At 40.0% G+C, this 15,791-nt stretch overlaps 1 protein-coding gene across 1 annotated transcript; it reads right to left on the bottom strand.

Annotated features, from left to right (window-relative positions):
• Window positions 1–1,607: 1,607 nt before the first annotated feature.
• RWDD3 (RWD domain containing 3) lies at window positions 1,608–14,970 on the bottom strand. Its single transcript, XM_071565488.1, has 4 exons — window positions 14,871–14,970; window positions 8,118–8,602; window positions 7,313–7,428; window positions 1,608–7,214 (listed from the first exon to the last, which is right to left on the bottom strand). The coding sequence occupies exons 1-4, from the start codon at window positions 14,953–14,955 to the stop codon at window positions 7,100–7,102; spliced, it is 801 nt and encodes a 266-aa protein (XP_071421589.1). The 5' UTR covers window positions 14,956–14,970; the 3' UTR covers window positions 1,608–7,099.
• Window positions 14,971–15,791: the final 821 nt, after the last annotated feature.

Here is a 15,791-nt window from a genome sequence, read left to right on the forward strand (position 1 = left end):
GTTTTCCCCACAGCCTGAATATGGAAATGAACAACTTCTCCTGAGGTTTTATCTCTGTTCCTTTATTTGTTATAAAAAGCATTCCCTTGCTTCTTCAAAATTAGTCTGAAGGAAACCTGTACCATCTTTTAATAATTAGCATTGTAGAAAGTAAATAACAGAATTCATAGCAAGCAATTGCCAGCTCCCTTCCTGCAGCTGCCTTCAAATAACAAAAACAAATTTAAAAAGGGAGGGAAAAAGAAAGAAATCTGGTGCAATACTGGCAGGAAGTACACACGCTCTGTGCCAAGCCCCAGGCACCATATAACCCAGAAATGCTGATTGACACCCTCACGCCCACATGCATTTACAGCATTTGGCTCCTTGTCAATGCAAAGGTGACCCTGAAGTTCACCTTTGCCACACTGATACCTCAGAAACATGATTTTCTGGATCTCTTGTAGCCATTCCAGTGGAGTATTTTCTGTTCCTCCTGTTTTTGCTCTTATTAAATGTGTTTAATCTATACTTATAAAGGCTGGTTCTTAACCCCACACCAAATCCTTAATCCAGAATAGGTTTGAAGCACTTAAATCTTGTAATGCCACTGACCACCGTTATCATCCAAAATTATCTATGTAATTGACGTGGAACTGAAATATATCAGCCTTCCATGACATTTGACACTGTTTTAGGAAGAACTATCCAGTATCTCTATGCCAGGTCTCTAAAATATCAATGTAGAAAAAGTCTCATAAAAATCGAACACTTACCTCTATTCTCTGATTCCACATGCAAGCAGAATCTTTTTTCCCAAAAGTGATTTGTCAACCCTCTTAGACCTTGCTTTCCAGAATGCCTGTATTTTGTAGAAAATCTGGTCCCAGAGTTGCTGGTTACCTTTTCCATCAACCTTCTCAACCACATGGAGCCACAACAGCCTGGTTTTCCAGTCATCAGAGTTTTGGATATTGTTGCCTGAACAAAGCCTCTGTCATCCCTGAGTCATTTGAGGACAATTCCTAAGAATTGTGCTAATTCCTTTGTGGACAGCCTACTCCACTGAGTGAGAATAGTCATCTCTGTACTCGTGAAAACTTCCACTCCTTGTTCTCAGTTCTGCCTGCCGTTTCTGCTAAAAAGAGAAAATTACAATGAAGCTGCCCATTTATTCTGGGCATTTCTACTTGAAGCTTGGATACAATCACAACTTCTTTGCTCATATTCCCAAACTTCTTTCTAGAGAGTAATCAATGCAAAAAAACCTTCCTTTTGGCTTCTCTGAGAGCCACACTACCAGTGTTTTTATTGCCGTCTGTTCCTTTCTAACACCTCCACTTCTACCAAATAAAAATCAGCCTCTGGCACAGCTCAATCCATACAGCTCAGCTTCTGTTCAGCATCTCACGTGGACAGCACTCTCACAAGCAACTTATTTTACATTTTAAAAGAACTGCTTTTTATATTGCCTTGACTGAAAGGTACTCAAAAGCACCATCTCCCATAAAAATGTACCCTGTTCCGTATACCACTACAGATTAGTAACTGATCAGAGACCAATAAAATCATTGTGTGTTGTTTTTAATAAGTACATCTCAAAAATGGTAAAGGTACATTGAGTTTACTACCTTCAGTCTTAAAATCATGGTACTGGTTTTGCTGTGTTTTGTTCTCTGTGACTAGCACAAGTGTAAACCTCAGGTTATTGCCCTCCATAGCACTGACATCAAAGGAGTATCAAGAGTACCTTCCTGATGTGAAGCTCAGGCTACGCAGCAGGCAACCATTCATCTTCTGCATCAGCAAAAGGAACTCCCCCACGTCTCTTCATAAAGTTCCAGAAATATTCAGCTAATTCCTTCAGTGGAGCAGTCAGATGGTGCTAAAAGTAGTCCCATAAAGATCAGGAGAGTAACCCACCTCCACCCAGCAAGCATCGAGATCCAGAGTAAGACAGTGAGTTGGCCTGCTGAAATCAGCTCCAGAAAACTGATCATTTGACTGCTTCCCATAGCTGCAGGAATGTAAAAGGTGACAACAGGAAAAGAAGCACAAAGCAGAATTACTGTTCTCATGCAGAGATCTTTAGTATCAAGTTTCATCCTAAAATAAGGCTTTGCATTCAAGATTTGTATCTATGATTTGCATTGATAAAAATGCACTCATATAATGAATCACAGATATTTACAACTGGAAACACCAACAAAATACTGACCCCAATTCCATGATCAGCTATGTTCTAATGCAGGATACAAACAGATTACAGGTATTACATTAAGAAACAAAGAAAATAAAGAGTGCAGCAGTTGTTAGCTTATTAGCATAAAATTAAAAGCACCTGAATGCATAATTAACTAGAAGTATTAAGGGATTCATTTTTAGAGTCCAAAGAATTCCTTAAATTAATGTCTTTTAGGCAAATTTTTCTGTCATTCTGAAGAGTTCTCTTCACTGTGAGTTTACTCTTTGAAGTTAGACAACATGAATTAATACAAAAGCCAATACATGAATACAGCACAGAACCATTGCTGCAAAATGCCATTAGCCTATTTACATTTCAAGTTCCATTTATGTCTATAATTAAGAATATAAACAATCATAATTCTTGCATAAGATAACATAAAATTCTGTATACATAGAAAATATAAAGCCAGAACAGAGTGCTGCCAGTGTTCCATGTGTTATGCACAAAAAGACAGGATGATAATGCTTACTACTACTATAAGATATATGAAAGTTGATTCCAGCAATTGCACTATTTCATAATATAAGCAATTTCAGTCTCAAACTCTGGCAGAACTACAGTGAGTGCAACATTTCATCATCTTATTTCAAATGTACTATAACATCATTATGTTTGTATTTTCACAGATAAAGCTGAACAAATCAAGGGACACTAGGTTTTAAATCATCCATATGCAGCGTTTATGAAACTATTTTTAAAAGAAACAACGAAATATTTTTCCCCTCTGAAGTTTCTTAAGGCTCATTACAGTGCTTCTACATATAATTTATACTAATCTCAGTGGTTTTGTGGGTCATTCACAACAGAAATAAGAGACAAATAAACTTAAAATAGGAAAATAAGTTAGAACTGCAAAACCACAAAAATCAGCCTTATTCATAAAACAATTAAAATCTCCTTTATTTTTGATTATGTCAAGGATTTTTATATATGAGTTCTTACAGTATCCTGTTCTCCCTGTAACATCAAATAACAAATCAGGGCCGAGGGCGGGGGGAAGAGGGGGGCATGGTGGTGCAGGAATTAATGAGACAGTAAGTATGAAAAGAAGGTGAATTCCAAAGACTGATCATGTCCTCCATTTAAGTTATTTCTCTCCTCTGGATCTTGTTTTCTTAATGTATTTTTTGTTTCTTCACACGTAACATGCCAAGGTATTCAAAAAGACCAATCAAACTTCAGTTTTGCCCTAAAAATTCGATTCCTCAAGTTGTCAGACCTACTGCAAAATCTTTCACTTTAGCCTCATTTTCAAAGGAAACTGTGGTCATACATCTGTGTAGTCTGTACAGAAGCGTGCATATTTATACTACGAAGTTCTCCTAAAACTTTTGAATTTAACTCATTTCAATTAAAATGAGATGTTAACAACCTGAAAGAAACAAAGTACCTACAGCTTTGATGGAAATGGTAACAGGTGAAAAAATGCTATTCATACTCTAAAGGCTTACACAAACAATAATCAATTTATGCACAATCAGTATCAGGCACTGGGGAACCCACCTGGGAGAACACCATCGGGAATGCATCTTCTGCAGGGAAGGCTTCATGTGTGCTATTGTTTAGAAACAAGAAAGGTCACAGGAAACAAGGCTTTACTAACCATGCTGTTCGAAGAACTACTTATAACACAATATCCACAAGACATCTAACTTATTTGTTAAATAATATTTAATTTGTGGATTTCATCTTCCTTGCAATTTCTTCTTCCTTGAGTTGTCAGATTCTGATAGCTACATACACTTCACACACTTTTTAAACACCGATATGCATTTTTTAACAATTTTCAAGAGTTTTGACTTTTCCCTGCCTTTTATTCTTCCTTATCTGCACGTTCTGTTCTTCTGTGTCTGCTTCAGTTTCCTTGGAGGGCAGAACATGCACCACAGTACCCATTTTGATGACTTTTGTGCCCCAGGGGCTCACAGGCTTGCCCATCTCTTTTTACAATAAATGCAAACAAACCATCAGTTAACAGACAGCTGCAACATCCTTCCAAAAGAACAACCTTTAAAAATATTGTTTACTTGTCTGAACAGAAGATATCCTCCTACCCTTTAAAATAAGTGACTGATTGATGGGTAGGCAAAAGCATTTGCTTTAACAGAATCAGACTGACATCAGTTTTCATGTTCTCTGCTGTCTGAACAGTATCAAGCTGATCAGATTTGTAATTCTCCTGAAGCACATCAAAACAATCAAAAAACCTGCAGTCCTTTCCTACATCAAACTTGTGGATTTGTCCAATGTAACCTAGGGAGTAACAAATTCAATGGTAAAAATCCATTGTATAAACTGCATTTTACAGCTCCTCAAATACAGAAATCATCCAGCTTCTTACAATAACTTCATTTCTCAGGAAGAACAGCACAGATCAGAAGAGCGCTGCAATTTATTCAATTGTGACTTGCTTTTTTAATTTGGTTTTTAACTGGCTGTTGCAGAATGTTAGCTCTGGCCAAACAATTGACCAAAAAGGCACCAGGCAATAATATTCAAGAAAATACATGTGTTTATATTCAAGTGCAACTGGCAACCACTAACCCTACAAATGGCTTTTCTTTTGCAGCTAATTACAGTGGCTTTTCTAGTAGGGAGAAAAAATTTAGTGAATCTGCCTCTAATCTTGAAAAAAAGAAGTCCACAACAGCTTATGCCTCAATTATTTTTGAAGTCACATGCAATTGAGATCACACGAGCAGGTATTCTATTCAACCCAATTCCCAAAATCAACAGAAAGTATATACACCAGATTTATATGCATGTTGGATAAGGCTCTAGATAGATTTTAATGGCAAAATATTGTGATATAGGTAGTGCTGAAGTACCTTGCTATTCTCTTTCCAGAAAATTAGAAGGTTTTAAAGTAAAGATGTGGCTGAGGACATTCATCTGGCAAAATCTTACAACATTTAGTTTTGCAGCAATATACAGATTATGTTTTCTTATGCTGTATATGCACAGGCCTTTTCTTAGGTTTGATACCTGTCGGATCTGTTGCATGTGTAAGAAGAGAGCATCTGCATTTTTTGCAGACTATACTCATACAATTTTTCAACATAGATACTTTACCTAGGAACAGCTCAATTCTGAAAATTGTCATTTAAAATACATGTTATTTCAATATTTTAAAGATACTTCTGTTTTATTCTTCTTCATAAAAGTAAGCATTCATCTTTGCATGCACTTAAAATGATAGAAAATTAGATTCCTATCTCTCAGGAAGCCATTTTAAAATAATATAGAACAGATTTGTAAGACCTGTTCAACCCAGTCTGTTTTCCAGTGTGCCTGAAGTATTACATGTGCTAAGCATGAAAGACTCATTAAGAACAACTTTTGCTACTATCTCATTAAATAAGCATCAGTGCATAAAATAACATGCAACATACACAGCTGAGACACTCTGTATTAAGAAAACTACCAAGCTCCTAAAAAACTTCAGAAACTCTCAAATAGTCTACAACCCCTTATGCATCTGATAAAAATCCAAAAGTACTAGTTTGCTTCAGTTGCTCTTCTGGAATATGTAAAGAAAGAGATATGATCTCATGGTCTGAGTAAGAAACTGGAAATCACATCTTACATAAAGATTTACCAAACCACACTGTGGGAACCAACCAAATCATCCTGGTTCTTCCTCCAGTACCATGGAGAGAGGTTAATTTACACTAAATTGACCAAACCTGTTTAGTTTACAAAGAACACAGGCAGACATTTGGCTTCCAGGAGTTAAGTTCCAGAGAGCAGTAAAGCACATGTTTAGATGCATGCTAAAACCAACTGAAATGGCATTGCGAGTTACTGAGAAACTCATGACTGCAAAATTTTTACTGCTGAAAAATTTATCTAGCCTTGCTAGAAAATGGTTTCAGGTGAACAGAAACCAAAGGGCATAAATAATTGTAAGAAATAAGTATCCAATTCTCCGTAGGCAAATAGAACTTGTACAACTTCCACAGTTTATAAAATTATGTACATAATTTGTAACATTATACTGATGTAAAACACAAACTACTGATTAAAAAAAAAAAGAAGCTGGCCAATAACAAAAAACACAACTTGTCCAAAGTCTTGAGAGAGAGAAGTCTATATATATACTGCTCTGACAGTTTAATTGAATCAAGATTATCTAAAGATGCACAGACAGTAAAAACAGACAAAATGCAAAAAGGAATCTGTAAACTATCACAGAAAATATTACAATTAGCTTTATCTTAGCTTTTTAATCCATTTAAATTCTCCACTTGGGTGTTTTTATACATTTTAGAATAAAAACTAATATTCAAAAAGACACTTCTAAGTTTTTTTAGGCCCCAAATGACATGAGCTTTTTCTTTAAATCAACAGTCTAGCTTTTATAGCCAATTAAATGGAGAGTCAAAAGTTAGCAGATGAACTCCTACAGGATATTAAGTATATGCTGTCCTCACATACTCAAATCTGTGTTTGTCGTGTCTTTCAACAGAAATATCTTCATATAATTTTCCAAAGCAAGAGTAATCATGCTTTCTAGCAGGTCTTTGTCAACAAACTAACACAAGAGAGAAGAAACAAAACGCTGAACAACAGAGACAGCAAAACAGAGTCTGACTAGAAGACTAATTTTTAAACATTACTTCTTCCCAATCTCTCATGTTTGCCATGCAATTATCACATTTAACTTCACGTTGCTTGGAAAAAGTTATTAATACATAAATTTCAAAAAACTATCAATTCTTAATGTATGAATTGCTCTCCTCTTCTTCCCAAGGCTGACTACTTCTTGCATTTTTTGCAGAAAAGCTGTAATGTTTGCCACATTAGTCCTTTTATCGTCCATCAGCACCTGCAGCCAACTGCAACTTTGGTTAAAGTTCCACTGTTTTCATTTTATTTTAAGAGAGGAGGCACAAACTCAGAGAAAAGAGTTGTAAGTCCTGCAGTTTCAAATTCCTTTTGTAGCTCCTCCAGTGTTGAATATTCTTTGACTTCAAACGTTTGAAACCTACATTGTAAAAGGGAAACTCATGAATATGCCTGGATTTGTCACAATGTAATTATCGATTCTGTTACTTTTCTATCCACAACAGTACTAAATTATACCTTTTATGCTGTGACTGCACTTCTGTCTCACACAGTACACTCATCATTTTCTCTTTGCATTTCTTTCCACTTGAGTCCACATCTACCTTAGAAGTTTTCTGAAGAATCAAGTACTCCTAAATAACAAAAAAAAAAAAAGAGAAACCAAAATATTAAATGTCAACAAGTATCTTTGAAGTTTAGTAAAATGAAAAAATTCATAGGAAACATATAGACTTTTTTTCAGAACACAGCAATTAAACTTTGAAAGTGCCCATCCCAGAAAGTGCATGACTGCTTCTATTCATCAGATTGAAGTTAAGCACAAGCTTAAGTGATTTTTAGAAAATTCTCCTACTACATTGCCACAAAGAATTGCCTATTGCAGTGGGAGTTTTTAAGTACAGACAAGAATTTCAAAGCCAAGGTATGCACTAGGAGCACCATGTGGTCTAAGTCAAGGAAAGAGACACTTAGTAATGAGTTAGAAACATGTCTGTCTGCACCACAAATTTTTCTACTTTGAGGCACTTGGGAAATACCAGAAACTGATCCTAGGCATATTAAAGTCAGGAAACAAAGGGAATACAGGGGTGTAATTACAGTGAGAAGCAAACCAATAAAGACCACAGGTCTACATGTATCACTGACTTCTTTCTCATGGAATAACTTCTTAAACACAAAATAAAGTTGCTGGGCCTTCCTACTCATAATGATCAATTTGTTTCCAAAATCATTAATCTTAGAAAAACACACACAAAATATTCAGACACATAGGCTTCAGTGGTAAATCGATAGAACTAGTCAACATTCATTGTTCCTGCACCTTAATGCTGCTCCTGTCACCCTGAAGAAGAATCAATATTGTCTTGCCCATGAACATCAGTCTTCCAGTCAGCCTTAGATCTGAAGCCCATTTTTCCACAGTTTTCACGTATTTTGCCTTTGCTCTCATGTGATCTAAATGCAAAAGGAGCATCCAGATACCATCTTCTGTACTTGTTCCTTTTGACAAAGTAGTTTTTTCATTGCAAACTGTTGCTGATTGCTTAATGACATCTTTAAGATGCTGCTGTATCCAAAGAATCAGATCATGTACCATGGGTTCAGAAAGATGCTTCTTTGCTTGTTCAAGCAATTTATCTTTCACGTCCATACACTGGGCCCTTGTAAGCTGGTCTGAGTTAACAGAAATATCCGGTAGAGTTGATGGATAATTGACTGGTAAATGAAATAACAGCTTTAAAAGTACATCTGTATCCAGCAGTTCTTTCACGGTGATTTGAATTCGAAATGACAGTCCATGTATCTCTGGAAAATATAAAAAAATAAACATTCATAGTTGGTTTAAGGTTGAAATACATATATATCATTAAGTCACGTTGTTTTCATTAACAATCCATCTCAAATTACTGCAATTTCATATAAAATAAAGGTATGGGGTTTTTGCAGAGTGAGGGGGTTGCAACCAATGGCTCAAGCTACACCTGCATAGAATCCTGAAATGAAACACTTCCATAACACAGTAGAAGGAAAGTTATTAACACATTATAAAAAGCCTTCACACATTTTGGCTCTTTCAAAGTCTAGACAAGCCAGTAATAAAGAACTGTCTCTCTCAAACACATAACTCAGCTTCTACAGCTCAATAGCAGCAGCAAGGACAACTGAAAATAGAGACTCTTCTGGATGGACTCAGCACTGCCCTAACTTTGCTCCTGAAGAAATCTGTAAGACTTCTAACCTCAATACAAATCAAGACTTGCACTGGGTATCTTTTAAGACAACCAGTCAAAAATAGTTCCACACTAACAAGAGACCTGGAAGACAGAAGTCAGATTCTCTGCTGCAATCTGCAGAGAAAATACACTTAAATCTTTTCTGTCAACTCCTCTACAACAGCTGGATTGATATAATGAAAACATCTCTGTTGGACATCTGATGCTAGATACTACATACATAAATATGTATATACTTATAGAAATGTATGATATATCTGCATATCTACTCAAAACCTGTTGTAGGTCTACTTTAAAATAAATTTTCAGAGTGAAAAGGATACATATAGTATGCAGCAGGAAGGGCTAAAGGCCACATCCTCCTGATAAATCACATAATCAAAGACACTTAATATGAAAGTTATGTACAGTAATTCCTGAAATTAAACCTTCTCGACTAAAAAAAGTTTCACAGAAAAACAATACAAAACTTGACAAAGTGAAAAGCGGGGACAAAGACCTAACCTACTTTTGTTCCTCTGCCATGAAGTAAGAGGGTATCAATCAGATAAAAGATGATCTTCTTCAGATGTTCTCTGCTTCACCCTTTTGATGCATTCTAAGCACTTCACCCCTTTCCTTTAAAAAATTGCTAAAATGTCAGGCTGATTCATTCTAAGAGGGCAGGAGAAGCCAGATTTGAAAGGCAGATTAGAGCAAAGCTGAGTGTCAGAGCAGCTCCTTTGAAGTGACTTGCGTTCTTCTCCCCCTACCTTATCTTACCTTCCTTTACAGGACAGTCACTTGAATTATGTTTGATTAGTATTGCTGACACTGCTAACCAACCTCAATGCTCTCCATGGTTTTGTATTTGAAACCTACTAAATAAGTGAAAGGACCTAAAAGTGATTTGGACAGACAGAAGTACTTTTGAGAGCAAACCCACAGGCTTGTTTCCAAACCTCCTTCCTGGGTCATACAAAGAACTCTCTAGGTCAGGGTAGTCACAAAATAAAATCAGCAAACCCTCCAAACCAAATAATCAAACTCTTAGCAATACTATAAAGAAGTCTCCAAACATCTATAAACCATCACTACCTAAAACAGAGTCAAATCCAGTCCTGAAAGCGGTGGATGCAAATCCAGTGAACTGAACAGAGTGGCTGGAGAGCAGCCAGGCAGAAAGGGACCTTGGAGTACTAATTGACAGGAAGCTCAACATGAGCCAACAGTGTGCCCAGGTGGCCAAGAAGGCCAATGGGATCCTGTCCTGTATCAAAAATAGCGTGACCAGCAGGACCAGGGAAGTGATCCTTCCCCTGTACTCTGCGTTGGTGAGGCCACACCTTGAGTACTGTGTTCAGTTCTGGGCCCCTCAGTTCAGAAAGGATATTGAGGTGCTGGAGCGGGTCCAGAGAAGAGCAACAAGGCTGGTGAAGGGACTGGAGCACAAGTGCTGTGGGGAGAGGCTGAGGGAGCTGGGGTTGTTCAGCCTGGAGAAGAGGAGGCTCAGAGGTGACCTCATCACTGTCTATAACTACCTGAAGGGAAGTTATAGCCAGGTGGGGGTTGGTCTCTTCTCCCAGGCACTCAGCAATAGGACAAGGGGGCACAGGCTTAAGCTCTGCCAGGGGAAATTTAAGTTGGATATCAGAAAAAAATTCTTTACAGAGAGAGTAATCAGGCATTGGAATGGGCTGCCCAGAGAGGTGGTGGATTCACCATCCCTAGAGATTTTTAAACACAGATTGGACGTGGCGCTGGGTGCCATGATCTAGTAAATGGACTAGAGTTGGACCAAGGGTTGGACTCGATGATCTTGGAGGTCTTTTCCAACCCAATCGATTCTATGATTCTATGAACAAAATTACACCCAAGCATGCACATACCTACATGCCAAAGTGTCATTCTCTGCCAACACGATTCCTCTCTGGTCTTCCAAGACCCTATGAAAGGTTCCAGACTACTTCTAAGGCAAACATATTCCTCAGAAAAACACCAGCCTTGGAAGAGACCCTCATACATGGTTAGTAGCTATGCAGGAGAACCTCAAGCCTTGCCATTCCAATCTCTGTCTTCTGCTGCCCTGACAAATGTTTCTTCCTGGGTACCAGTGATAACAGCTCTTCTGCCATTATGCTCAGCACACATAAGCACTGACACAAGAGAGAAGCCTGCACTGCACCTCCTGGGACCCCCAGCACTCTCCAGGTCACCACGGCGGATCTCAGCACACACCTGAGCATCACACCCTACACAGACAGTGCCTGCTGCCCCACCTTCTTCGGCCACACCTTACTCAGGGCAGCCCCGCCACCTGCAGCCAGCTGGAAGCAAACTGCACCTGGATGAACAGTAGGAACATTATTGTACTCCTTCCTGTGAATCACTCTGTTTTCAACTATGTTGCCAAGAGATTTTAAAATGCACAGCCTATATAAAGAGTTGAAGAATACTATTCTATTGCCAGCTTAATTACAGCGACAGAAAAACATGTTACCTTTCTGATCATACTCCTAGGATTTTTTCACTGGTCTATCATAATAGATCTCGCCAACTTAGAAGTAACCCTGGGATAAACAAACAGGCCAACCATGCCCCTCTGACAAGGGCCTCCTGCTGCAGTGATCTTATTTTTAAGCCTGCAACAATCTCACACCTTTCACTGTGATGATGAACTAATCCAAAGGCAGCAGCGCAGCCTCACATCCCAAGGTGTATCACCCTGAGCCATCGCAAAAAGCCCAGCCGTGCTCATTTACATCTGCTTCAGATTTACTTTTAAAAAAGAAGAATCAGTTCAAAACCTTTGTGGGGCTACAGCATCTAAAGTTTATTTCAACGTTGCAGCATCCATTTTCTGCACCAGCACTGCAGACGCTGGCAGAACAAAGAGCAAACCACTGCACAACCTGGCTCCAAAGGAGTATTTCCTTTGTTTGCACATGCTACAAGGGCTGAGTTGTCTTCACAGCAACATGGTGATTATTTCTGAAATAAAAGGTTGGGTATGACTGTTCTGCTGGCATTTAATGTGCTAATCAGACTGAACTCAATACATTTTAACTCATTTCCCCCCACAGCTGAATGCTTATCAGTATATTTAGCTCTAGGATACTTCAGATTTTTTCTTACGTTCTATGTCAACCAGACAGATATCCCCCTCCTCTCCTGCCCAAAGGCATTTTATGCAACACATGCAGTGTATTTTTAAATTCAGAAAATGGCATCTACTAACGTACAAGCTTAGAATATCTAAGTATATTTTTAAGCAAGCTTGGTGAGCAGACCAGAAGAGAACAGATTAACAATTAAATTATGGATTTCTATCTATAACACTGATCTTTGCAAATACGAATGGAAGGTAAAAAAGATATGCTCTAATTAGTTTATTGAAATTCATAACACATTGGTTTTGATCAAAACACATTTTACACTCTGAATACTTCATTGTTAAATTACAGAAAGCAAAAGTTTTTACCATACCAAGAGACCTGCAAAAGTATTTCCTTCCATTCCTCAAAACCATAAATCCCCAACAGCCTCCTCTTTGATCCTGTGGATCTAGACACAAATGACTCTTAATGTATTAGAGACAGCATAACATAACAGTCTTACTGGAAGTTACGTCTGTGCACCCTTTGTCAATGACAATTTGTGTGGTTCGAAGACATAACGCAAACATAAGCCAATGACTACAGCAAAAGTAACTGTATACAGAGTTAAGAATTCTGCAGCTCCAACACAGACATAAATTCCAAACGTAAGAAAAATACCAATAAACATTGTTATAAATAATCTACTCAATTCCAATTGAAAACTATGGAACTCAACCAGAGATACCTGATCATAACATATGAACACAGTCTGGCTAAAGGCCCTGCAAGGTCACATAATGTCAATATAAATAAAAAATAGCTTGTTCCCATTGTGCATTTGTAGCAGCTCACTTAATGTTCCAGGAAGGCTTTTACATTCTGTTTAACTTATGAACACAAAATCATTTTCCGTATATGAAGCACAGAGAAGAATGTGTACATATTTCTCTAACAGATTTCAAGAACAACTGTGTACATGCAATATTCAGGTATGTTCACATTTTTAAAATTAATATCTGATAAGCCTGGATACTTTCTAAACGATGCCCAAAGTAACATTATCAAACTTTTTCACTTTAAGAAGATAAAGCTCAGTTGAAATACTTCATCAATCATTTTTTAAAAATATAACCCCATAAAATGGCAGAATTACATGCCTACACTGGAGCAAGAGGTGTGGCATGCAGATCTAGACATAAAATTCTTCTTTCAGATTACCCCAGTTAACTGTGCTCCCTGTAGATACTGATGTCTTCACTCCTCTGAGGCCATCTTCACACACACTCCTCTTTTCAAATAACCACTTGCTGTTCTGTACAAATTTATTTCAACAACTACTTTCCAATGAAAGTTTGAGGTTTATTCAATTAATTTCTCACTACCTGCTTAGTTAAATGAGTTGCTTAAAAGCAGCCACATGTAACTTCATAGCACAGTTATTTTCATGGAATCACAGAATGGTTGATGTTGGCAGGAATGTCGTCCAATCTCTCCCCTCAAGCAGGGCTACTTACAGCAGGCTGCCCAGATGGCTTTTGAGTATCTCCAGTTAGTGAGACTCCACAACCTCTCTCAGCAACCTGTTCCAGTGCTCAGTCACCCTCACTGTAAGAAAGTGTTTCCTTATCAATTCCAGTTCTTTCGCACTGAATACACACATAAGCAGCCAAAATCTGACAGAAGGCCACTGTATCCATGTTCAACAGTCTGCCCCAGGACTTCACTGCAAACCAAGGAGCAGGAAGCCACCTGCTGTCCATCACTCTCCTGGGGAGCTGGGCAGCACCGTGAAATAGCTCTCAGGACACCAAGGAAGAGTGACAGAGAATAGAGGCATATTCGGGGGTGGGGTGTATCACTTTCCATTGAATATATAAGAGTTGTCAAATCTGTGGTAGCCACTGAGCAACATTTACTTATGGTCTGGATCTGAACACACACACAACACTTTGCACATCCCACCTGACATTTAAGCCTGATAGTAACTACTAAGATTGCTGAAGGGGCATCTTCACATCACTGCACAGCACAGACTGACAAAAAGTCATCCCTTAACAGGACATTCTGAACACTGGCCACCATGGCTGGTGCAGAAACCATGAAGTAAAGGTGTCTACACTTACTGCACTCCTGTCCTACAGCATCCAGCAGCTGATGGGAGCAAGCACTACAGACCTGAGCATTCCGCCCCCAGCAGAGGACAGATCAGCCTTTTACAGTACCCTGTAAAACCTCCAGCCATACACACCTTGCTGAAATTAGAGAAATCTGGCACGTCACACGGTCCAGATTATTACCTTACCCTAGAAAAATACAGACGACTCAAGCACAGCATGGTCTCACGCTGATCTCGTACACTGCAATAGCTGCACCCTATTAAGTATTACAGGATAAATACCTGGTCTAGTTACATGTATGAGATTCACCTGCTTATCTACCTAGACAAGAGCCAGCCCATGCCCAGCGCTGCCCCTCGCCTGCCGCTAGTGCCTGCCGGCGCTGGGCACGGCCGGGGCAGCGAAGGTCGCAAACTGTAACCGAGCAGGGCCCGCAGGGCTCCGTGCCCTAAGCACGGCCGGCAGCACCGACACACGGCGGGGCAGGGACAGGGACAGACAGCGAGCGCCTGAGCCGCTGCTGCCCCGCTGGGCTGAGCCGCGCCGTGAGCGGCCCCGGAGCATGTCCTTTCGGGGTCAGGCGGGGCTGGGCCGCCGCGGGGGCAGCGGGAGAGTCCCGGCTGCGGGCCGAGCGCGGCCGCGTCACCTGAGGCCGCCAGCACCTCGCAGCCCCCCGGCTCGCAGTAGATGGCGGCGAGCGCCGACAGCTCCTCCCGCGCCAGCTCCGACATGGCCGCCAGCGCCGGGCCCCGCCGCGCCCCCTGCCGGCCGCACGTCCGCACCACGGCCGCCAGGGGGCGCCGCCGGCCCGAGCCGCGCCGCAGGGCCGCGAACAAAATGGCCGCTGGCGGGGCTGTGTCGACCGCGCCGTCCCCATGGCCGTCCGCATCTCTGCCCGCTTCCCTGCACGGGGAACGCAGAGATGCGCGACTGTTCCACCCCCGGCCGGCCTCGGGCTGCCCGCTGTCCGCAGCCGCACGCACCCGTGCACAAAGATTTAGTAGACTATAAAATTGTGCTTTTTGTAGTATTCAATCGCTGTGGCTTTGCCATCCTGTTACCGGCCATCGCACCGAGATCTTGCACAGCCAACAGCACCATTGAGGCAAAATCATCTCAAACATTCAGTATCTGCCATTATTATAAAAGCACTTTTAAAAGTAAGGAGTGCAGGGGGTACTTTTCCGAAGAGCATACCCTGCTGCTTCCAAGTCCCTAAATTCTGCTGAAATAAGAAGGGGATGCTGAGAGGGAGCAGCTGCAGCTCTCACAAGGCTGTGCTGGAAATTAGCCTTAGAAGTGCCTCATTATATTATTAAGAACTTTCTCACCCCTGGTCTTTTTCCCCCTTCTCCTCATACACTTTGCATATTCCATTTTGCATGTTTAAATAAAAAAAGTCGATGTAAATGTCTTTTGAATTGACACTATCACAAGACATGAAGGTCCCTATGAATAAGTTACTGCACTCTGACATTTGGAAGTCATCAAATGAGACCGTGTAATGTCAGCTTGATATTTTTCACACTATGAAAATATCAGCTTCATGTCAAAGATCTAAATTCCA

The sequence above is a fragment of the Pithys albifrons genome, chromosome 10 (assembly GCF_047495875.1).
Source record: "Pithys albifrons albifrons isolate INPA30051 chromosome 10, PitAlb_v1, whole genome shotgun sequence".
In the NCBI taxonomy this organism is placed as follows: Eukaryota; Metazoa; Chordata; class Aves; order Passeriformes; family Thamnophilidae; genus Pithys; species Pithys albifrons.

Bases quoted from the DNA above. Each gene is read 5' to 3' on its own strand.
- RWDD3 (XM_071565488.1), bottom strand. From the start codon at position 14,955: ATGTCGGAGCTGGCGCGGGAGGAGCTGTCGGCGCTCGCCGCCATCTAC. The intron at 7,429-8,117 runs GTGCAGGAACAA...TTTGTTATTTAG, and splicing joins GTGACAGGAGCAGCATTAAG to GAGTACTTGATTCTTCAGAA. The intron at 7,215-7,312 runs GTATAATTTAGT...TTTACAATGTAG, and splicing joins GTGCAGTCACAGCATAAAAG to GTTTCAAACGTTTGAAGTCA.